General features: G+C 36.3%; 2 protein-coding genes and 1 long non-coding RNA gene across 11 annotated transcripts; 1 reads left to right on the top strand and 2 right to left on the bottom strand.

Annotated features, from left to right (window-relative positions):
• Positions 1-312: 312 nt before the first annotated feature.
• Positions 313-6,553, bottom strand: LOC140008392 (uncharacterized). Of its 9 annotated transcripts, none has more exons than XM_072052514.1 (12): positions 6,154-6,553; positions 4,637-4,843; positions 4,422-4,550; positions 4,125-4,335; positions 3,503-3,649; positions 2,907-2,981; positions 2,750-2,821; positions 2,237-2,308; positions 1,387-1,458; positions 1,221-1,292; positions 688-759; positions 313-526 (listed from the first exon to the last, which is right to left on the bottom strand). In XM_072052514.1, the coding sequence occupies exons 2-12, from the start codon at positions 4,829-4,831 to the stop codon at positions 399-401; spliced, it is 1,245 nt and encodes a 414-aa protein (XP_071908615.1). In that variant the 5' UTR covers positions 4,832-4,843; positions 6,154-6,553; the 3' UTR covers positions 313-398. The 9 variants fall into 9 exon arrangements, 8 of the variants coding, with proteins under 8 accessions (XP_071908615.1, XP_071908616.1, XP_071908613.1 ...); XM_072052515.1 differs by having other exon boundaries at positions 4,637-4,855; XM_072052512.1 differs by having other exon boundaries at positions 6,135-6,553.
• Positions 6,554-9,226: 2,673 nt separating this feature from the next.
• Positions 9,227-15,730, bottom strand: LOC113692666 (protein S-acyltransferase 24-like). The gene is made up of 13 exons (XM_072052520.1): positions 15,103-15,730; positions 14,410-14,550; positions 14,116-14,228; positions 13,409-13,488; positions 13,116-13,279; positions 12,118-12,256; positions 11,923-12,022; positions 11,497-11,554; positions 11,227-11,304; positions 11,045-11,143; positions 10,323-10,401; positions 10,038-10,186; positions 9,227-9,805 (listed from the first exon to the last, which is right to left on the bottom strand). Exons 1-13 carry the CDS (start codon positions 15,391-15,393, stop codon positions 9,365-9,367), a joined length of 1,932 nt encoding a protein of 643 aa, XP_071908621.1. The 5' UTR covers positions 15,394-15,730; the 3' UTR covers positions 9,227-9,364.
• LOC140008393 (uncharacterized) lies at positions 9,614-10,406 on the top strand. The gene is made up of 2 exons (XR_011815779.1): positions 9,614-9,751; positions 10,003-10,406. It is a non-coding gene; the product is annotated as an uncharacterized lncRNA (long non-coding RNA).
• Positions 15,731-23,834: the final 8,104 nt, after the last annotated feature.

Consider the following 23,834-nt stretch of genomic DNA (forward strand, 5'->3'; position numbering starts at 1 on the left):
CTTCATATTAATTGTTACTATCAAGATAGTTTCTATGGGTTTCGGTTTAACGTCTAAGGAGTTATATTCTGCTAAAACCAAATTAATTTGAATAAATTTACTAGATACTCTTCTACTATAGTTCATTAACGAGTTACAACATTGTAAGTTAATGGCTTAAAACGTATTAAGTTATACAGCCTAGTTAAGAATATGCACAATGCATAGAGTAGTTTCAACACTCGATTGCCTATTTCTCAACATCTTAAATGTCAAAATTATAAAAATTATTATTAAATAAATTCTTGAAACAATACAACTAAAAGAGTCATATGCATGAGAGAGCAGCAATTGTGCTTTCCATTGAAAGATATGAGAGGGCATTCAAAACATAGCTCTGCTAAAAAAAGAGTTCTAAATTACTCATCAAGCACCTCGGAAAGTACCACACAGCGGTGTAAGAACAACATCCTACCAGATAGATGGCGAAGCCCTTCATTACCAACTTCAGTATCTGACAGGTGAAGCTTTCTTAAACCTTGTAGCCCTGAAATATTCAAATACAGTCTCATTTAAGTCAATAGAAATCTTCACTTCAATATTTACTCATGAAGACATGAGTTACCAACTTTAACGGGTCAGACAAAAGAATGTTTGTTTTACTCGTTGAAAACACCTACTTGTCATTAAATATAAACAAGTAACTACCAACTAAGTTAGCAAGTCCGCCATCACCAACACGTGTGGAATCCAGATTTAGACTTTCCAATCTTGTTAGACCTAAAAAAAGACAAATAACAAAGTGAAAATTTCTGATTATCCATGAAACAACAGCAAAATATATCACATTTGCATGTGCCTGTAAGGATATTTGGATGACACACCATACAAAGCAAACATTTTGGTTTTAGATTCAGAGAAGTGCAATACTTGGCATAACATTCAAAAGATTTATTTAGTTTATATAGCTTGAAGTATTTAACTCTGAAATAGAATCAACCTTTGTAGAATTCAAAGAAATCTTATATATTATCCAAATCCTTAATTAGCCAGATGGATCAATGAACTAGGTATGTCATGGAACATGTTCCACTGCAGATCCATCAATTGGGTAAAAGCAACAAATATACATTCGTAATATGTGAAAACAAAATAATGCTATTACATAGATTCAAATGAATGTTTTGCTAGATCTATAGATATTAGAAGGTGAAATTGTACACGGAAGGCAAGGAAATAACCTTTCAGATGCACTAGACATGCATCTGTAACATCATTGAACCCCAAATTCAACACCTTCAAATGTCTGAATGCTGCAGGATCGACAATAAAACTCTAAGCTCAAGGGAAAAAATAATCTTGCATTTTGAAGACAGTCACATGAAGTGCATAACCTTAAAAAATCACCTGAAATTATGTCAAATCCATCATCAGAAAGAGAACACCTATTCAGATCCAAATGCTGCAGCGAAATAAGAGCTGACAAAAAGATAATAAACAATAAGAATAAAAGGCCACCAGTATAAAAGTGAATGGAAGTCGTAAAACCAACAAGGAAAAACTGCTTGGTGATTAGGTCTAAGGACAACTAGTTGCATCCAAATCTACTACTAAAATCGGAGAGGGTGTTCTATGTCCCAACTCATTGACCTCCCACGTCATAGTGGAGAAACCTAACCCAGTGTTAAGGTTCACTCCTAAAGTAGTGAAATACACACTATATATGTTGCGTAAAGTCAATAGCCCTATGAAATAAGTCTGAAGCATGAGATAGGACCATCAAAGTAAGGAACATAAATAGTTTAATCCCCATTCAGACGTAGGCAATGGAAATCCTCATTGCAGCTCTAAATGCAATGACTAAGGTATGAAAGTGAATCACAGAAATCCTACTCCAATACAAATAAGGCAGTTGCATTGATATAAACAACTTAATGTTCTCCTACATAAGATAGATTTTTGCTTATTTCTTTTTGCGTCATTAATCACTAGAAATAGAATATTTGCAAAAACACCCAGCAATATAGATTTGGCGTATAACTTGCAAATTAATTACCCAGTGGATCACTTGCAACAGATTTCTGATAACTGCCATAGAATATTCCCAAGATCAAAACATGCAATTTCTTCATTCAACATCGTTGACTTGAGTTTATCAAATAAATGCAGTACAATTCAATATAAATCTCCAAATCCAACTGTTGTTTCCCTTGATCTAATACATCTACAGGATCAGGAAAAATATAGAGGAAGAAACCTGAAATTGGATCCAAACATGATGCAGTAACATTGCATCCTTCCACAGTGAGTGAGATGAGATTGCTTAAACCTGTCACAGCATGTGGTGTCATTAGGAGGCCATGCTTGATCTAATTAATAAATGAAAATTAGATGTAATTACTAACAAAACACACAAAATCAACAATATATAGAAACTTTATTTTAACAAATTGGATAACTGAAAGGAACCAATAACCTGTGATAGCTTAGTGAGCAAGTTTAACTTTATCGCAGTATTGATTACAGATTGAAAGAAGAGAGAGACATGAGAACCTCTAGAAATATTTCAAGTTCTACATTAGCAGAGGTATTTTTGGGTGCAAATACAATTCTTTTAAAGTTAAATTTCTTCCAATCTCTCAATAGAGCTTCCTGTCTAAATGTTACTCTCAGACTAAGCCAGTTTAGTAGAATGTGATTTACAGAAATACAGTAGATAGTCATTCATCGTTACTAAAAAAGAAATGACATAGGAAATACTCAGCCGTACCTTCCAAATATGAAACTCCAATGTTCGTAATGTTAACAGATGAAATCTGTAATTCCTTCAAATTTATAAGCCCTGAAGCATGAAAATTTGAAGATCAACAAATTCCACCAAAAGTTGAGCACTTGCAACGCAAAGCAGACGGTGCTCCCAAAAATACCTGCAAGAGACTCCATGTCGGAATCTGTAATGCATTTACAACACCTGATCTTAAGAGACTTCAGCTTTGTCAGACCTGTAAGAAGAAGACTTCTATGCTGAGATCAAAGCAAGCAATAAACTAACAATCCCTTTGACAGAATCAGCACTTAATAAAATTAGCATAAGAACTAAAACCAGTGACTGAACTTGTACCAGTGCAAGAAACCGCCTATCAAAGACTTGTTTTGTGGTTCAAAAGTCCTTTTTTCTTTTTCCTGTGAGGGTCTCTCATATTCTTCTAGTCCAAAACTTGACAACACTTTGTTCAACATGGAAAAACATGGATACCATACCCAACTCAAGGAGTATAAATGCCAATTACACAACAATATCATGGTCTACCAGAGGATTTGCCAAATACAAATTTTAGCATACTTCAGTTATTATACACTCTGTGTGTGTGTGTCTCACAGAGAAAGAGAGAGAGAGAGAGAGAGAGAGAGAGAGAGGGATGGATAGTTGGAAGGGAGAGGGATGACAAGAGTGTAAAAGGTTTCAATAGATATGGCAGGAGTCCTTTTTCCTGAAAGCTAGATACTTAGAAAGAAAGCTAACCTTTTAGATGCACAAGTCCACCATGAATCCTAGGGCACCTATCAAAATCCAACTTTTCCAAATTAAACAGGCTGGATAAAGCCTGCATTCCTTCACGGGTAAGGGCATTGCTTTTGATAAAACCCAAATATGCCAAGTTTGAAAGACCTGAAGCAAGATACCTTAAACTTCAGAATTTTCAACAAATTCATATGACATGTATTTACCAGCAAAATATAACAAAAAAAATACACTAGGACAATTTGCAGTTGGTGAATGACAGTCAGAAATTTTGTCACCCTCAATTTTATGTGATGTGATTGTTTATGCACCATACTCCATTTTTTAAGCCTAAATATGCATATATATGAATAGACATGTAGATACATCTGTAGCAGCAATGTATATACACTGCATATAATGCACAAAGCACTTGCATATACATTTACTAGCCAACGCAACTCGAATTCTCTATGAGATCTTGTAGTTAGCAGGTCATGGAAGATCAAGCATTCCATATTTCCGAGTAATAGTGAAACAACATAAAACCTCCTCAGTACACACACTCACTTAGAGAAATCAATTATGACCGCTATCAGCAAAAGCTGACATATAGAACAGTATGTTAGAATGCAAAACTTACAACCATCAAGTTGCTTTAGGCCATGTTCAGAGACATTATCAAAACGATCAAACAATAGTGCTTGGAGGTTTGAGCAATTCTTAAGCTGAGCCAAGCCTACATCTGTAAGACCAGAACTTGACAGCTGAATGGTAAGTAAAGATGATCCTTGTGAAGTAATGACATCCATCCAACTGTCTTTCACTCGTGGATAATCTGCCAGGCATATATCCTGTCACCATCAGACAGAACAATGAGACAATCAGGCTGTAAAATGATTAAGCAGGATTAAAAGGAAAACCTCCGCCTATCAATCACCTGCAGAGCACAGTCTCTGAAAGCTTTAATGGAACAATCTGAAAGAGCGTGGCAGGAAGCCAGATCATTAAATATCAACTGGCTTATATCTCTTGGCAGCATATAGAATGAAGTATATTTGTGAATTTCCTGTGGAATTTCAAAAGGCCAAGAATTGAATGAGAAAAACGACCACCATTTTTAAATAACAGGGACGCAATTAAAGAAACAAGCACCTGGCGTATCTTGTAAATGCAAAGTTCCATGAGCGATGGACAGCTACCTCCTTGTGGGGGGCAACCAGAATTTGAGTGAACCGAGGCCCTTCGCTCTTTCGAATATCCACATTTGAAGTACATGCCGGAAATGCCTCTATGGAGTCCATATCCATCAGCACTATAATCTCTCTTCAAAGAACAAGCGCCTCCCATCAGAAAATTTTCCTGGAAGAACAGCTTGAGATCAGAAAGAGAGAGAGAGAGAGAGAGAGAGAGAGGGAGATTAGAAAAGTTAGTTACTAATCAGAACACCATATTATCAGCACCTCAAAATGAAGCTACTCTCCGACAATATCACTGATAAAAGTAATCCAATAGCACTCAGCTTAAAAAAAAGTTATTTTGCCCGTCTTTGTCAACTAAAGCCTGATAAAGAAAAAGGAAAAATTGAAAAGACCTCCAACTTATTCTCCTAGTTCTCTTTCTGATCTGGCTAACAATAATTTTCTTTTGATCAATCGTACTTGCCAAATTTGGCACCTTTTTCAAACTATTATAAGGTGAAACAGAATATCTTTCTCAGTCAACCTCATAAAAACTTCTCCTCAATTCGGTTTGTCTGCGAGGAAAGAGCGATGACACTCAAACACAGCACGGCCAGCCAGGCAAGAAAATGGAAGACAAGCCAAATAAGAATACTGTCTTGTGAAAATTTTTAACCATAAAAAAGACCACCATCATGATGCTATATCCAATCCAGGAAAGAAAAGCAAAACTTTAAAAATGCGCATGCAAATGGATTAACAAAAATAAAAAACATATACGCAAGTCATTGTTGCTGAAAACATCAATTTTTACAACAGCACTAAACTAAAACGGAAGAACTACTCATCTTTCCCCTTTCATTCACCACCTACAAACTATCGAAGGAATCTTATCCCCCTCATCTTAATCCATGACTTGGGATTTAGCAAGATATCTTGTCTGACCATAAAGATCGGTCCATCGGCTAAAGAAGGATCACGTATACGCGTCCAACGTCGGTACGTATAACGAGGACACATTTTAGACACAAACGAACCAATGAACGAGTCATTGGTAGTCCAACAAAAAAATAATGACCACCATAAATGAGCCATGGTTTCCCATCATGCTCAACTTTCTCATCACGTTTACGTCAGAACCACCTACCGCGAAGTACACCAGGAAAAAAAAAACCATTCCTTCAACAGTTTTATTATGGACTAAATCCAGACGTATGGAGTACCTGTGACATATAACGAAGAAAAGAACACACTTGGGACAGCTAAGCTGGCAACAAAGATTCCAATTTTAAAGCATACCCCTTACAAAAACAACCGGGGAATAAAATTCAAAAAAAAAAAAAAAAACCAATTCGCACAAGAAGCACTCAGGAAACAAAATGATCAAGATACGAAATGAAGCAACAATTGCATGTTGATTTCATTCACGTGGAAACAGAGGCGTGCCATGATATGATACTACAGACTCGGACCTTAGATAGGTTGAGACACCTGAAAAGAGCAGAATCTCGGAGGGATTAATTTTAATTCCTGTATCGTCGAAAGAAGGAATATGAATCAAGAGTGCGTTATTGAAGTTGGGATGTTAACTGAGTGAGATGAAACTGTCTGCGTATGAGAAAAAGCGACGGAGGAATTGAGGGAAAGGGAGTTGAACCAGAAGGCAAGAAGATCGCGGGGGTTATTAAGAGCGCAGAGGCATCGGAACGGTGGTGGGGCCTAGCCATGAGATGCAGATAACGTGGCTCAATTTGATGTTCGGAGCGTGGCATTTGAATGATGAAAACCCCAGTTCAGATAAGAAAGGGAGGAAGTTATTGGTTTCTTTCGGGAGGGCAGAGGGCAGAGGGCAGAGGGGAGGGCACTGGAGGGGAAAGGTGAGGCGACCTGCATTATGATTATGGGGAATTCTTTACTTTATTAGTAATTAAAAAAAAAAAAAGGGTGGTCATAATTGTCAAAATTACCGCCTCAGGAGTATTAGTGGATGTGCTACAGCGGAATTTTATCTGCGGGTGGTGACGGGACGTTCTTTTTGTTTTTTTGGTAACAAATTGCCAAATACTGGATAGAGATTAGCTGTGGATTTGTTTGGATAGAGTATGATCCAAAATATTATCTAGAATAATTAATGTAATATTTTTTATGATGTGATGTATATGAGATAATAAATAATTAAAAATATGTTTATAATAATGCAAGCGAAATATTATTTAAAAAAAATGAGATATTCAAACAAATCTAGTATTTGGTAGTGGATTATTAAGGAATAATTATTGTAGAACTCCCTCTTTCTTTTTTTTTTCTTCTTTTTTTGTAATTTGATTGTAAGTGAAATAAAAAAAAATCTTAAAAATACATAAAGCTGGATAGAAAACGTATATTTATGATGCAACAAAAAATAATATTTAAAAAATAATTGTTTCATCCAAACACACCCATTGTATCGAGTTACTGTACATCTATCTATAATTATAATAATAATAAGGGATAATTTCAAAAACCTCCTCTGAGATTTTTAACAATTTCACTAGTCTCCCCTAAAATTTATAAAATTACATAAACTTCCTCTAAATTGAAGATTTTTGTATCAAAATTAGTCCAATTAGAAAAAATAATATTAAAAAAATACTTTAAGGAGAGAGATGAAATTTTTATTCCATAAATACCTCTTATGCATATATATAAGTTCTATTAGTAAATGAATAAAAATAATTAAAGTTAGAAACAATCAATACACACATCTCACTATTCCAAAGTTCTTATTTAATAAATCAGACAATACAAATAAGCAATAGAACTACACTGATGATCACAAGATTCAATAAAATAGATTTGTCATCTCTTTTAACATGATATTTGCTATAATTCTTGTGATTTTGAACAGAAAAAATTTGTAAATTTTGCATTTGTTTTCCCTCCTTTCTTCTTTAATAATCTCTAATGATTAAGTAATTAGAGTACTAATTAACTATTAGTAATTAATTAATTGAAATAACTGTTTGGAAATTCTATTAATAATGAACGATGACTTGTAATTATAAAATAAAATCAATTAATATACCTAATGACACTTTAATTTCAGAGGACATTTGTGCAATTTTGTAAACTTCAAGGGAGATTGGTGAATTTATCAGAAACCTCAGGGGCGTTTCTAAAATTATCCCTAAAAATAATAAACAAACAAGGATATATGGATACAACATACGCTGTCGTTTTATTAACCGTCGTCGCCGGATCGGTTCCTCAGCGGAAGAGAAGAGGAGGAGCAGCAAAATCCAAAAGCACACTTTGTTGTTAAAAAAAAAAAAAAAAAGGCGGTGCTGCATTTGGCAGTGTGTCAGGAAATTCGTTGAAGCTTGGACGAAAAGAAGGGAGGATTTTTTATTTTGATTTTGTTTTTGTTTTTGTTTTGGGGTTTAATTGTTTTCAGCTTTACTTCTTCTTTCTGGCCGAGGGGGAAAAAAAACCGCTCAGATACGTAGCAGCGGTCGCACTCGCATGTCGATGCCGAAAGTGGGTGGGACTTAGAATTGTATATAAATAAATATATAAATCGATCCTTATCATTAAAATTTTCGCGGGAAAAATTGATGGTCACTGATTATCCTGAGATTATCCATTTACAACAGATTCATCCATTCAGGACTACTCCGTAAAGCAACTGAATGACAGAAACTGTTTTGGCGGTTTGTGCTTTTTTCGGTTTTCACAAATCTGCTGGCTGTGGCCCTGAGGAACGATGAGATGAGGCCTTTCTCTTTCTTTACAAAATTGGATGTGTGGGGACGCTTTCACCGCCGGGCCGAGAGAGTCCAAGAATTTTCCATAGTCATTGATGGCCAGATAAAGCGATCCACCCATCAGCGTCAAGTGCCCATCATCAACTCCCACTAGTATTACCTGTTGACATTATTATCCTCCAACTACAGGCGAGTGAGGTAATCATCTTTGTTTTCTTCTTTCTTATTCAATCAATTTCTCTCTAAATAAACACTTCCCCCCACTTCCGTTCCGTGTGCGCGTGTATCTTCTTCTTCTTCTCTTGTCTTCAAACACAACACCAGGAGCAGTTTTAAAATCTGACCGCCTTCCCTTCTTCGGTTCTCATCCTTTGGTTTCCAACTTTTTCCGGGGTAAGCGCACAACTTTGCCCAAAAAAAAATTTTTTTTTTTTAATTTTAAAAATGTTTATTTGTCTCGAGGAAAATCCGCATCGCCGTATTCTCCTTTTCTTTTTTCTTTTTTAATAAGAAAAAAGAAGGAAGATAAGGACACGGGAGCAATAATATTATCAAATTCCACTGTGAAGGACCTTTTTTCTCTTATCCTGTCTCTCTGACCTAAACCGCGGAGGCACAACATTTAATGTGAAAGCGAAATAACACATCAGACCGAACCTGATTCAAGTGTAAAAAAATAATAATAATAATAATAAACAAATAGCACGGAAAGAAATTTCTCGGCCATATATATATCATATTACGGATATGAAGCGCGCGCGAAGAGTTCGTATCTCGCTCCCTCTTCGTCTTCCTCAGAAAAGACTACCGACAGGACGGAGTTGGACGAAGCAAAATCAATTTGAATTTTACCTATTGAGGGAACTCCATTGCCTTGTAGCTTACAAACCGTAGCAAGTACAAACAAGCAATTAATCTCTCAATCCACCCCCCGTTACAGCAGAGCCCAGGAGGACTAATCATGACGCGATCACAGATCTCCCGCTGTTCCGACCACCTAGCCCAATTCCTAATCCTACAGGAACGCTATCAGTTTTCTGGTTGTTTTTATGATGAGTACAGTAAGAAGAATGAACATGAGACTGATGGGTGTTTGAGCTCTTATTCACGTTAACTACAACATGACCACCATTCCCCTCGGTGTTGCCATTGGTTTGATGAGAATGGCATGCCCCATTTTGAAGGTTTGACGCCCTCCCAATCTGCATCATCCTGAGACCTTCCGATTCACTTGATTCCTCGTCACGCTCGATGTCTTCATTGTAACCAGTTATCAACAAATCTGAACAGTTCCTCTTACACCCATGATCGTAAGGATTCCTGAACCGCCCCCCAGGCCCCCGCAGGTAGCTATACCGCATTATATTTGCTACCTCGTTCGTCGTAATATTACGAGAGATCTGTGGCACCAAAAAGGAATTAAGATACTGAATTAGTCGAGAAACAACATGATACTTCTCCCAACCAAAAGGGTGAACGTGTTAAAAGACTGATGAAGACCGAGCAAAAACTAAAGCCCGTTCGCTGCAGCCGTTGAGTTGTAAAATCATTTAGGTTCACAAGACAAACATTACTGAAATTTCATCTCCTCCTACAGGGTCTTCTACAAACGTTGGAACTCAGCAAAGATACCTGAGAAGCCTGAACAGCAGTCAAGATAGCCACTCCTGAGAAGAGGAAAATGTCTGAGACAATAAATGCAATAGCACCAACATGTTCGTTTGCAGCATGGCTCAACCATCCCCCAAATGAAGATGGAGCTAGTGGATCGGTCAAGACTCCTGCAGCATAAAGCACGCTCGATATATAGCATTGCAGAAGAACAGGAGGCAAATCATAACGAGATAATAAGCAGGAAAAAAATGCGTGATATGAGGAAGAGAACGAGACATGCATAAAAGGTAAAAAATGGCTTACTTGTAAGAGCAACACCACCAGTTATCACCATGGCCAAGGCTTCCACAACAAGAAATAAGAAGAAATCCCATTTGTTTTTCTGAATGAGATCAGAGCCAGCATAAATCAGATGTACGTTTTATTTTAAACAAGCTGTAGATTCAGAGCCACATACATTTGCAAAAGGAACAGCACATCTACTAAACATTTACACGAGACAATCATATACCCCACATTTATCGACCAAACCAGCTAAGAAATTACCTGTCTTAGTAGTTATTACAACCACCACCACCACCACAAAAAAAAAAAAAAAAAAGCTTGTATTTGGTGGTTTCCATTTCTCCTACATTGAAACCCATAACGTGCACAACTCTATGCAGGTAGGTAACTCCTACATTTACAAGTCAGGTAATACAGAAATTTTCAAGGCCCTCAAGAATCATCAAACTTCTAGGTGTACCAGATCTATGTTTTGCAAGCACACTGCAAATAATGGTTCTGGATATAGCTCTATGCTTTCTCAACTGCAGCAACTTTAACCAATCTTGGACCAGCAGGATAAAAAAAGACCTTATCATTATCTTAAGCTGCCAATGCAACAGTAGCCTAAAACTATTGCCACCACCATGCTCTTTTTTTCTCAAACACTTGGCTTGCTTATGCTACGTGTAATGAGTGATGAAGTATCCAAACAGATATGAATTCATAGGATATAAATGCAAAAGGTTAAAAAAACCAACCTTGCCAATGCAATTAGACACCCAAGGGCAATGATGGTCAAATTGTTCAACACACCGATCACACGTGGAACAGTGCTTTGCACGAAGAGGCCTAACAATCTGATATGAGATGACCAAATTAGGTTAAAAACAACAAATATAAAACTAAAGTCCAAATGAGAAGAGTGAGAAATAGATAGCACCTTGCAGGTAGAGCAAAGCTGAGCCCAGTTCCCAGCAAGTAATGCAGGATGATTTATTTCCATCTTCAGCAAGGGTTCCTAACAGAAAATTACAAATGAAATACTGATAAGATTTCAAGAATATCTCTCAAATGAAATGCAAGTTACATGCATCTAGTCAGAGAGCAAGATTTAACATGAAGGAAGCATTAGTTCGAACAACTTAAGGCCATACATTATTAAGGTTGTAATAGAGAACCAAGAGGAAGAAAAGGGGTTGGGGCAACTTACATCATCTCTTGTATTCTGGGAATCATGCATATTCACCTTAATATAACCTGGATCTGTGCTGCAATAAAAAAAGCCCCACACTTTTAAGCCTATTGCAAGTAAAAGCATTTCTGAAGCTAGTCCTAGTGCTCAACTAAATCAACAAATGACAAAATGGAAATCTTGAAATGGGCAGTTTCAATGTTGGTCGGCCTAATAATTCACCACATCGGCTCAACCAAAGAGATGATCAATGGAAAAGAACAGTGTTGATAACAAGAGTCCTACAGCTTTGGAAAGATTAAGAACTTCAAGATTTTGTAATAGTTTTGACAATTATAAGAACCACCTTTAAGTATCACAACTACTTATCCAGCAGCAAGTCTACAGAAGCATATGAAAGATTGTATTTTAGGTCGCCAACTATATAAAGAAAAAAGGAAGTACCTGCTGCATCTGTAAAACAAAACTAATCCAGAAGTTGCTAGGAAAACACCCAGCCATGCGAGAAGAGCGAAGCCAGCTGTCAATTTTGGCAGATTTGGAGCTGCACTCAAGCGAACGTAATACAGCATATTAGAGGCAATATAACGTGCACAGGTAAGGCCCAAATGAAAAACCAACAACTAGTAGGAAAGGTACCCATGATTACTGAATGAGTGTAGGTCACAAGAAGCAAAAATATTGTGCACCAAAGAACAGGAGCAAGCCCCAATTTTGATAGTTTCCCAAGACGGCTGTTTCCATCACAACGTTTGTCAAGCAGCTTTCTGGCATTACCCTGCAAAACACAAGCTTTATACTTCAGAAACATGGATGCGAAAAGCTGTCAGAAGCCAATAATGTTCAAAGAACTACTGCTCATGTACTGCAAAATGATAGTGGGCTTCGATCTAGGAATCAAAAAGATAAAAAGATAAGCACAGCTCTATTGGAAGTTCACCATGTGGAAAGCCTGCATTACCAGGTTTCTGAAACAATCACCACTCACTGATCCGTTGTGAAATTTTGCATTTTCCAAGGCATATCCACATGAAATTCAAATGACTCACATATAAATGTAGGGATACTTCTGGGAATAGTGATATTTGTGCCAACTTAAGGAAAGAAGATATCATGGTCGTCATGACTATGTGGTCCAAAAAGACTTCTAGAAGGCTGAGACAATGTCCAGGCAAATGATTCTCACAATCTGAAACATGCATATTCCCATGCTACTGACAAAATATATATCTAAAGCAAAAGGAAGCTTCTGTAAAAAAAAGAATCCACAGGGCAAAATATCACATCATCAGTGTCCATAGTAATCAAAGATTTCGTTGCTAACAAATTTTCAGACTTATAGATTTGCACCAAGTTGGCCAAAATATAGTGTGTTGCTAACACAATGCTTTTGAACAAGACAAGCTGACAACCTAAACAGGTGGATTAACTGCGGACAACGGTAGCAATTAACCAATTTAATTGCCATAAATGGTCAATACCGAATAATATTCTGGAGAGTTGTTTGCAAAAATTTTAAAAAATTAAATAAAAACTTGAAGTCTAATTTTCTGGAGCACAAAATATGAAGAACAACAAATAGTAGAGTATGTTGATGTAAGTTTGACATCACATGTAATAGTTTATTAGATACCTACAAGGAAAAATGCAACTTGTCTGTGATTCTTATCAGACGCAAGTTGTGCTGGTGTAAAGCCAGTATTATCTGTCAACATGAGATCTTCCTTCTTGCCAGCCTGTACCAACACTGTGCATGCTTCTAAGTTACCTCTGATAGCAGCCCAATGTAGAGGAGTACAGCCTAAAAGTGGAAGCATTATGAGAGATCAATTTAAATTTAAGCAGTATATTCTCACTTGTTAGTACTTTTCAAACTCATAGTTCATGTCTACAGCAAAGGAAAAAGGGAACAGAAACATTTAAAAGTTACCCTCTTTATCCTGTCTTCCTCTATATGCATCCAAAAATAGCAGAAGACGTATACAGTCTGCAAAACCCTTGTATGCAGCCCTACAATTACATTCCAAAGTGAAAATAGAGCACTCAATACATATTATTGTTATACAGATAAATGGTAAAACTTCAAAAGCTGGCAGCATCTGCAGGCAAAAAGCAACTGATGCACTGGAGCTCTATATTCCCCTTTGCTGTTGATACCAGTATCAAAGAAGGGAAGTATTCAGCATCGGATACTGAATACATATTTAAGATTTAAAGAGATGTAAAAGGCAAAACAACATTCCAACCACACACTTTAAAATGTTGGTTGAATCTGAATTAACTTCAATTTCACATGGATAGCCTAAAGATTGCATATTGATGAAATATGTCAGGCTCATAGGCATGCTGGACAGCTAGCAAGTTCTTGGCAAGTATGTGTCTGCTGAAAACACGACTAAGATCTGATAGAAAGCTAAGAAACCAATAATAGCATATCAGGGGTGAAGAAATCCTCAAAGTTTTCATAACATCTAAAGTTAAGGGATGACATAGTATAAGAAAGACTTGGATAATTCAACAAAAAAAAAATTATGGGTGTTCAAATACCTACATGCCTAGCTGTCAACAGTGTTAAAAAAATTGCAACAAAAGCTTTTCCTCTGATTTTAGAAAATAAAAATTACATTTTTCAAGTACCAGTGCAAAGGGCTCCTTCCATCATTATCAGGGACATCAGGATCAGCATTCCACTTTGTTACAATGTAATAAAGGAAAGATGTCTGACCATATTGCGCAGCAACATGAGTTGTCTGCAACAAAGATGGCAAGTATCCAGAATTCAATATTCAACATGAAGACAAGGTATTTGCTCAGAGACATAAGAGTACAGATCACAATTTATGACAAAACCATACAAGTCTTAAGGTACACGACTCAGTCTTTTAAACAGCAAAATGGTACATAAAGCAAAGTTTTTGAATGAAAACAAACCTGATAGCCATACATATCAGCTGCATTCACCCGAGCACCCTCTTGAAGTAAAACTTCAGCCACCTGGATAGCACCCCGAACTGCACTCCAATGGAGTGCCGTTTGTCCTGTATGATCTGCAGCATTCACGTCTCCACCACGCTGCCAGCAATGTGTCACAACAGAACTATCAGTCAAACTGAGGCCATTGTTTCAACTACAGCATTTTAAAAAAATAATAATGGTAGTTTCAATGCCAGTCCATCTCATATTCAACTCAACGAAAGGAAACCATATCATATGATGCCCCTAGAAATAATTGAAATCCAAGCAACACTAGCTTTAGGATTAGTGTTTGAATACTAAGTACAACTGCATGCCTCATTTCAAGAAGAATCTAGTTTGTACTTCAAATTTTTCATGCCTCATCTGATTTGTTCTTCATTTTCCATATACCACGAGATCAGAATCCCAGTTGACCGTGCAAATTTCAGTAACATTTTTACAATAAAAATTCACATATCCTCGTTACCTTCACATCTTTATTGACTCTTGAATTGACTATGTCCAACAACAATAGCCAGAAAATCAACTGCGGATTAATTGGAGTGACAAACGCGATACAATACTTGAATGATTTCGGGGAAAAAGTACTTAAGGCACCAATAGTGAGGTACCGAGTGATAAACAAGAAAACAAAAAATCAATCTTGACCTCAATAATGTATTGGGCAGCAGCAGTGCGGTTATTGAGGGCGGCCCATTGGAGGGCGTAGTGACCGAGGGAGTCCGGCTCGGAGACAGAGCAGCCCTCGCTCTCCACCAATCTCTGCAGCTTCTCCATATCCCCATACGCCGCAGCCGTGTACACATCGTTCCTCAAGCTCTCCTCCTCTATCTCACCCCCGGTGCCTTTGGCCGTGGTGGACACGGCGGAGGTAGGCGATGATCGACCATGATCTCTGGATTCTTCGACCTCCTCCACCACCTCGATCTCCGAAGACATAATAGCAACTACTAATGTACAATAACAACAATAGTCAAACAACTCTCTTGGGGACAAATGCAGAAAGTCAATCAATCAACAAATATGTATGTATAACAAAGGAATATTTATAATATAAATGTAATAATAATAATCGGCCTAGGGTTTTTCGAGGCAGGAGAGACAGAGGAGAAGATAAACTGAGGTGGTTGGTGGGTGGGGAGGGCCGGGGGGGGGGGGGGTGGTGTTGACTGGGTACGATGGTTGGCGACGTTGGAGACTAGATTTTTCTGAAGATGGGATGAAAGCCGGAGCCAGAACCAGAAACCCCACTTTACTCGTTTTCTCGCTTGTGGGTATTCCGGGACTTTTGCTTTTATTTTATATATTTTTATTTTATTTTGTTTCTTCCAAATTCCAATAAGTTTTTTGGAACAAAATATTGGTTTTGTTTCATTTTCTGATGAATAGAGCAAGAAAAGATTTTTCATTCTAGTAAATAAAATAATATTTAGTAGTAGTCCAAAGTATTAACGCCATGTCCAATGTCGGGATGTGCATAGCGGAAGGCCTCCATAGTGCACTCAGTGCAGCGGCCTCCCCCTGGGCATGTATTTTTTAGGAAAATCGTTCAAAAAGTGTTTACATTTTATTAAATAAATTTTTTAATTATTTTTTTAAATATTAATTTTATGTTTTTTTTTATAAATTTAAGTTATCAAAATTTGATTTCGATTAAAGTTTTTAATCATTTTTTAGTCTAAAATCACTGCATGACTCACATACAATTATTTTTTATCTACAAAAATATTAGATCCCTTTTTCAGTAACAAAAATGAATATGAATTTGGTCAAATTCCACTTCTTTGGAGGAAAAAAATGTAGATGATTTGGATCAGATCCAATATTTTTAAGGCAAAAATGAATATGGAACGATCATTTGTTTAACTATAAATGAGATCTAACATTTTTTTTCCTCTAAGAAAAATAATCATATATAGGTCATATGATGAATTTAAGATAAAAAGTGATTGAAAATCCAAGTTGTGACCAAAATTTATTTATTTGATTTTGTAAAAAATATAAAGTGACTATTTTAAGAGTGAATGATGGTAAAAAAATCTTTTGCATTTGTCATGAATATTTTTTTTACACATTTTTCAATCATTTTTTTAAAATCTCACATACATCATATTAATTTTTTTTTCTTAGCTAATGTGATTACTCTTATCTTGTGCCCCTAAGGCATAGTCTAGAAAAAACCTCTTAATTTCAGTTAAAGGCCAATCCAAGGATGCCAGCAAAAAGTTGGATATATGAGATATTATTGGTTCGGCCTTTGCGGTTAAAACAAGATTTGGGTCAACAATTTCATTACGAGCTTTTTACTGTGTGACCAAATGAGACATTATTATTTTTGTTTGGACATGTAGATACGGTAGGTTTGATATGGACTTTGGAGTGTTAAGTCAGGTAATATATGATTAAGAGAGCTTAATTTCAAGTCTTCTTGTGTTCATTTAGGAGATATATGTATGGCACCAAAGTCAAGTACTAGTTACAAGAAGAAAAAAAAAAAAAAAAAAAAAAAAGGGAACCTCAAGTCAAGGGCTTGTGTTGATCATAAATGAGACCTTCTTCATTCATGAGGAGTGTGTAAATTAACTCAGAACATCATCTGAGCCAACCGACTATTACCAAGACTTCATCCGCGCAAATGATTGAATTTTTTTACGGATCTTTGGAGAGTTTAAAATCAAGAATCTTTGACACTACGGAGAGAAAAAAAAAAAAATTCTTAGATCATGCAATTGTATAGCCCATCATCTGTCTAAGTGGGCTATTTAGAGAAATTGAAAAATTGGACTAATCTATTCAATTTAACCTGTCTAACTTCCTACACACAAAAGAAAAAAAAAAAAAAAGTCAATAGAACTAAGGACTAATTTTTACATGGCGCTCATCGAAACATCAGAATTTTCTATTTTTGCCGGAAACATACCCATTGCATTTTTTTTTTTTAATAAAAAGTTAAAATTGTGATCGCTCTTAACCCCAAAACTAATTGTGGGAGTAATATATATTATAGAGAAACGTCTCGAGAAAGTTCATTAAAGTGCCTAATATGTAAGGCAGAAACCCAACTCTGATCCAAAATTTTAAACAATTAGGTTTCGGGTCCTTATTTACATATTAATCACTCTTTTTTCGTCTCTCGAACCAATGTGAGACATAATATCTTTTCTTAATCATGGATCCACCCCCCACCAAACCTATGGTGCATCTGATCTAATACCAACCAAATTCCTTAGTATTTCGATCCATCACCAAAAAGAGAATTTTTACCAGTCCAACTCCGAGAAAAATTCACTTGCTCATGAGTAACCCAGTCATACAACTTGAAGGGTTGATACCACTTGTAAGGAAGAAATACTTAGAGAGAGTCCATCAAGGAGTCCAATGTATAAGTCAGGAATCCAACTCTAATTCAAAAGTTTAAGCTATTCAATTTCGGAACTTACTTACATATTAATTACTCTGTCTTGTATCTCAAACCAATATGAAACATAATTCTTTACTTATAAATCTAACAAATATGTTTGTTATAAATTAAAAAAAAAATCCCCCACAGTAGACTTGAAAAAAGTAAGAAAAAGACTAAGAAAATAGCCAAGTTCAACTGCATCAGATGAGCTATATATATATATATATATATATATATATAAGAAAGAAAAAGACATATCGAAAATATATAAGAAAGAAAAAGACTCAGAAAATAGCCAAATTCAACTGCATCAGATGATCTATATCCTTATATTATATAAGATTGAGTTTTGATCAAAAAATAGGTTGAATTTCAACCGCATAGGTGGGGGCTTTTTGGGAATGTGAAATGTTGTATATTAGTTTAAAAATTTTAAGTACAAGTTAAGGAAGTATGTTTTTGGGTATGTTTACTGAAATGACCCCATTTTAATACATTTAAAGTTATCATTGATGAGCCATCTGGGTATTGATGAAATATGTAATTAGTGTGCAACTGTTTTTGCATTTTCTACAACTCGTATATGTTTGTGTGTTAGTGTAATTACCGGAATATCCCATAGCGACCAATAATTCCCCTTTTCAGCCATAGATGACCATTTGAGATGTTATTTTGTCTAAAATGTTTGAATGGCAATCGGATTTAGGAAATGAGCCAACGATTTTTCTATCAATGGTAGGAACTCATTTCTCTATCATTTATAATTTGTATTTATGAATCACAAACTTTGGTCAGTTTATTCTCTTTCAGCTTCATGAGTTAAATTTTTCCTTTTTGCCTTTGTCTACAACGATTTGCCTCATTGTTTTCTCTTCCATCCGAGCTCAACTCTGAAATTACCTATTATTTCGTCATTAATTACATCCAATTCAATTGCCGAACTGTTGGTATATTAATGCCTAAACGGTTGATTATCAGTTTCTCCCTGTTCGCATTCTAGAATTGGGATAATTCTACCTGATTTCAAACTAATCAGCTCAGAATGCTCTTCAGTCCCAGCTACTCTTAGTGGTTCAGCGTGAGGTTAGATTTCACCCCCCCCAATTTTTCAATTTCTCCCTTAATTTTATCGGTATGTTCTCAGTACCTACAATTAGCGACTCTTATCGCGTTGCCTAGCTGCAAGATAGCATTTTTTGTGTTGTCTAACTTCAATTGGTTTGGGTTGGTTATAATCTTATAGAGTTGGAGCAATAGCAAGAAAGAGCTCTCGGTGGAGATTCTAGAATAAAGTTAGCTTTCTGTGTTGTTCTGCCTTTCTGCATTATCAACGACCTTCAATTTGATCCAATTTTATTATAACGCTGTATGAATTGATTGATTATATTATTTATCTTTTCATACTAAGTTTTATTTTTTCTCACAATGTACTATTGTTTGTTCAACAAAAAATCTTCCTTGTCCACAAACACCAAACACCCGCGCGATGCGCGGACACTCCTCCCTAGTGCTCCCTTCCTTTTTTTATAACGGACGTTTAAGAAATTTGCTCTAGTGTACTTTTATCTGTCGTTTTATTATTCCCATACAGTATTAATTATTTTTTTTACAATTTTACCCTTTTATCTCTTTTTTCCAATACAGGGTTCTTAATTACTATTCTATTTAGTTTGCATTGCTTTTGGCCTAGTAAAACAGCACCATTTAGTACTCTAGTGAGAGAAAATATGGGTGAATTGGACAATTAATGAGGGTACAAAAGGAAAGTAGTGTACAGATTTAAGCAATGAAAAACTTTTCTTAATTGATGTGCAAAATCTTAAACGTCAGTTATAAAAAAAGGGAGGGAGTGCATAAAAAGGAAAACGACTTATAGAAAATAGCCAAGCAACTGCATCAATGAGCTATATATTCTTAGTAATTATGTCATCATAGTTTCATGCACGATGTGATGTAGTCCCAGTTAAAGCATAATTAAAGCTTTTGCTTTTCCAACATCATTTAATTTTGTTTTTTGTTTGTTCAACAGGTATATCATGGCTGCTGTTAACGAGACCAATCGTGTTGGTTATCGATAAAAAAAAAAAAAAAAATCCCAATAAATTGAAAAGTGACTAAAAGCAAGGGGCCCTTGGTGGATACACTTTTTTTCTTTCTAAAGTGAAAACATCTATTTTCCCTCAAGGTTTTCCTTTTCGAATGGGTTTTTATATAGAAACTCAAGAAAATAAGCATTAGGAAACTCGGCAACACGGTAAGTTTCACTGCGAATGATACATTTTCCTCTTTTAACTTTATATGATTTCTGTAATAAGACCTTGAACCCAATATATTTCAGTAAAAAAAAATCTTTCTTAATATGTGATGGTTTCTCAAATCAAAGTACAATTCTTTATCTATATATATCCCCACAATATGATATTTAACCAAGTCCTAGAAATTCTATCCCAATAAACCTCCTAAACCTCTCCAGCTTTTCAACAGAATCACGAAATTACTGTGATATCTACACAAAAAAGATTACGTTGCTAAGCAATACATATATATATGTCCGGGAAGATGTTTAACGCTCACTTGGCTTCTCAGCCTTCGTTTCAACAGCGCGACAATCATTTTTCTCAAGGGTTAAGAGTTCTAGCCATTGATGATAATGTCGTCTGCCTCAAAGTGCTCGCTTTTGAACTTCAGAAATGTGGCTATCAAGGTCTGCTGTAGTTTAAACTTGCATTACAAGGCAGTACGAGTTTTACATGCATGTGGGATCCTTTTATTTATTTTCCCTTGCCCTACCTCTTTTTCTTCTGGTCTCGTGAGGAGAGGGGCGATTTTTTTTTTTTTTTTTTTTTACTTTCTTTTTTCTCTGGTTTCGTGAGAGAAGAGGGGGTGAATTTTTTTTTTTTTACTAGGGAAATTCTAGTTTTGGGCGGGGTCTGGCGAGAAAAGGAAGTTGGTTGAGTTATTAGGGGTTTTATGTTTTCTTGTGTTTTAGGCTAGGAATAGCAAACGAGGGCGTAGGGTTTTGCAAGGCGAAAATTCAGGGTTTTTTTTTTCTTAAGAAAAAAATCTTAATGGTTATTTGCTCTAGCAAGTCTTAAATTTAAGAGAAGTCAAAACTCATAGATTCCTTGATATTATTCTGCAATTTTAGAAATTTACTTACCCTTACTTCCTTTCCTACTTTTAATGTGTGTATTTGTAGGTACCTCTTCTATATATTCATTGTTGAGTTGGCGCTTACATTTTTGGTCCTAGCGATAGAGAACATGATATCCGTTACATAAATTAGAGCAGACTCGAATCTGATTATTTGCTGATTTTTTTTTCCCACTTCCATGATGACGAGTATTTGATGATTTGCAGTTACAGCCACCACAAAAGCAGCCGAAGCTATTGAGATATTGAGGAAGAACAAAGATAGCTATGATATCGTAATTACAGATGTCATGCGGTCTGACATGGATGTTTTCAAACTTCTGGAGATCATAGGCCTGGAGATGGACATCCCCGTTATAAGTGATGAGCCAACCTCGATCTTCTCCATAAGATTTGTGTTCAGTAGTAGTCTCAAATTAGTCATAGGAATCATGCAGTTTGATTAATGCCTTTTTTAAACAAATTAGAACTCATTTAATCTCTGTATATTGAATTGATTGCAGTGACATCGGCAAATAATGACTTGGAAGTCATCGAAAAGGGTGTTATGCATGGCGCACGCGACTACCTGGTAAAGCCTGTTGGGCTTGAAATCCTCAAAAATATTTGGCAGCATGTGATAAGAAAAACAACGTATAATCCTCTACCAGCACAAAGAATCGAAGCAAATAGGGCAATTAGGATACCGGCTCAACAAATTGAAGCAAATATGGCAAGTCGGGTACCAGCTCAAAAAATGGAAGCAGATAGGGCAATCAGAAGAAGTGCTAGAGTGCTCCACAAAAAGAATCACACCGTGGAAGATGGTCAAGCTGTTCAACCCCATGATGCACCACCCCTCCTGGAGCATAAGAAGGCCAGAGTCACCTGGACACCGGAATTACATGCAAAGTTTGTGGCTGCTGTGCAACAACTAGGTCAAGAGGGTAAGTGTTGTTTCCTAGTACATATCGAGACACGCATCTCATTATACTTCTGAAATTTACATCCATCATCATTGTATTTGCCTTGAAAATTTGGTGAGAGTTTGTCATATTTATAGAGAGGACTGTGTATGTGATCTCATAAAATCCTAGGCGTAATTTATTCCATCCGCTTTCGCGCGCTCGTCCAGATAATTCTCTTGATGTCTATTAGGCAGAGTTATCTATGTTTGAAGGCATGCATGGTTTTGGCATTCTAAAGATAATAGGCAGCGATATAGCCTTAACTAAGTGATGAAAGATGGATGACGAGAACGTGTTTTTTTTGCATACGTAAGATGTTTCAAGGGACAAAAATGATACTCCATGTTTAGATTAGGAGTCCTGTCGTTTAATTCTGTATTTGCACTCTGTCCTCTGCTGCAGCGGTTCCAAAGAAGGTTCTTGAACTCATGAATGAGCCCCACCTAACCAGAGGAAACGTAGCAAGTCACCTTCAAGTAAGTTTGGCATTTGTTCTTATCCCTTGAACTTTTGGGATTTACTTTGAAATTTAAAGAATGTAATTATTATGTGAGCTAATTGCATGTTATATAATCAACATTGTTCATACTCCTTCCTCAAAGTATCAAAAAGTGTAGTACTGAAAAATTTATGATATTCTGCAATGACAACAGCTTACAACTACCCCTTGACTTCCAGAAATACAGGAAAGCGGCTCTAAAGCAAAAGGAAGACGCAAGGCAGCAGATTGAGTATCATTGTGATGCAAACATGAGGAGGCATTTGGATGATGCTAATATCCGGGCATCATCTTCTCAGAACCAACGTTTTCATGCAGTGAGTCACTCCAATAGTTCTGCTGCCTATGGGAGATACAATTTAAGAAGTCAGAATAATCCTTCGCTTCTGACTCTTAATCACCAGCTGTCTGATCTTTTTCTCCAACAAAATGTTGGTCTAGTACCCTCGCAATCACGAGATATGAATCACATTCAACAACAGGTACTAACGCCGACTCCATTAGTGACAATATGTCCTGATGTTCAACCTGAGTTCAACTCTATAGAGTATCACCCAATTCAGTGCCGAAGAAATAAAAATACAATTATTGACTCGGAACGAGTGTCACTCCAAATCCCTCTGTCTGGAGCAATACATACCAGTGCTTCACACCATTCGAGTTTCTTGAATACCTTGAGAGGTAAATCGATCAACGAGATTGCAACCTGCCCACTTGCACCTGGAGCCTTGATCAATCATATTGGTAACAGTAATCACGATCCTAAAGGTCAAGCAACTTCTTTGCCAGGTAATTTTTTGATCTTTGAATCCAATGTGGATATATAAAGTTTTAAGTTGGGGCGTGTAAATTCTCCTAAAATTGCATGGACCCTCCTTTTATGGAAGAAATCGTTATTGCATCCTGTATTTGTATACTATTATATCATGAATGGTTTCTCTAATTCCATTCGATCTCTAGGACACCACGAGGCAAGAACTTATAATGGCAATGGAGGCACAGATTCCAGAGGGAAAGCTGGAACAACTGGCCTTGTATTAGATATGCAGGCTCAGGTAGATGGATTAATAGGAGATGAGCATATTAATTACATGCAGTTTTCAGACACAGATGTCCATGGCCATCAAAGGAATGACTCTCTAGATGATGAGCTTAGATCTCTTGTCGGTCAGGTTAGTCACATATTAATGCTTTCTTTTTTTTTTTTGAATTCTAATATTTAAAATACTTTCTATCTTTGCAAAATTACATATTGAGTTATCATTGCAGTTCGCTGAGGATGCAGCTCCCACTATCTAATCAGGCCGTTGTTTCTAAGATTGAACGTGCTGTGTATAGATCGCTGATTTATTGACAGCAGCTATAGGAAGGAAGAAGC

The sequence above is a fragment of the Coffea arabica genome, chromosome 6c (assembly GCF_036785885.1).
Source record: "Coffea arabica cultivar ET-39 chromosome 6c, Coffea Arabica ET-39 HiFi, whole genome shotgun sequence".
In the NCBI taxonomy this organism is placed as follows: domain Eukaryota; kingdom Viridiplantae; phylum Streptophyta; class Magnoliopsida; order Gentianales; family Rubiaceae; genus Coffea; species Coffea arabica.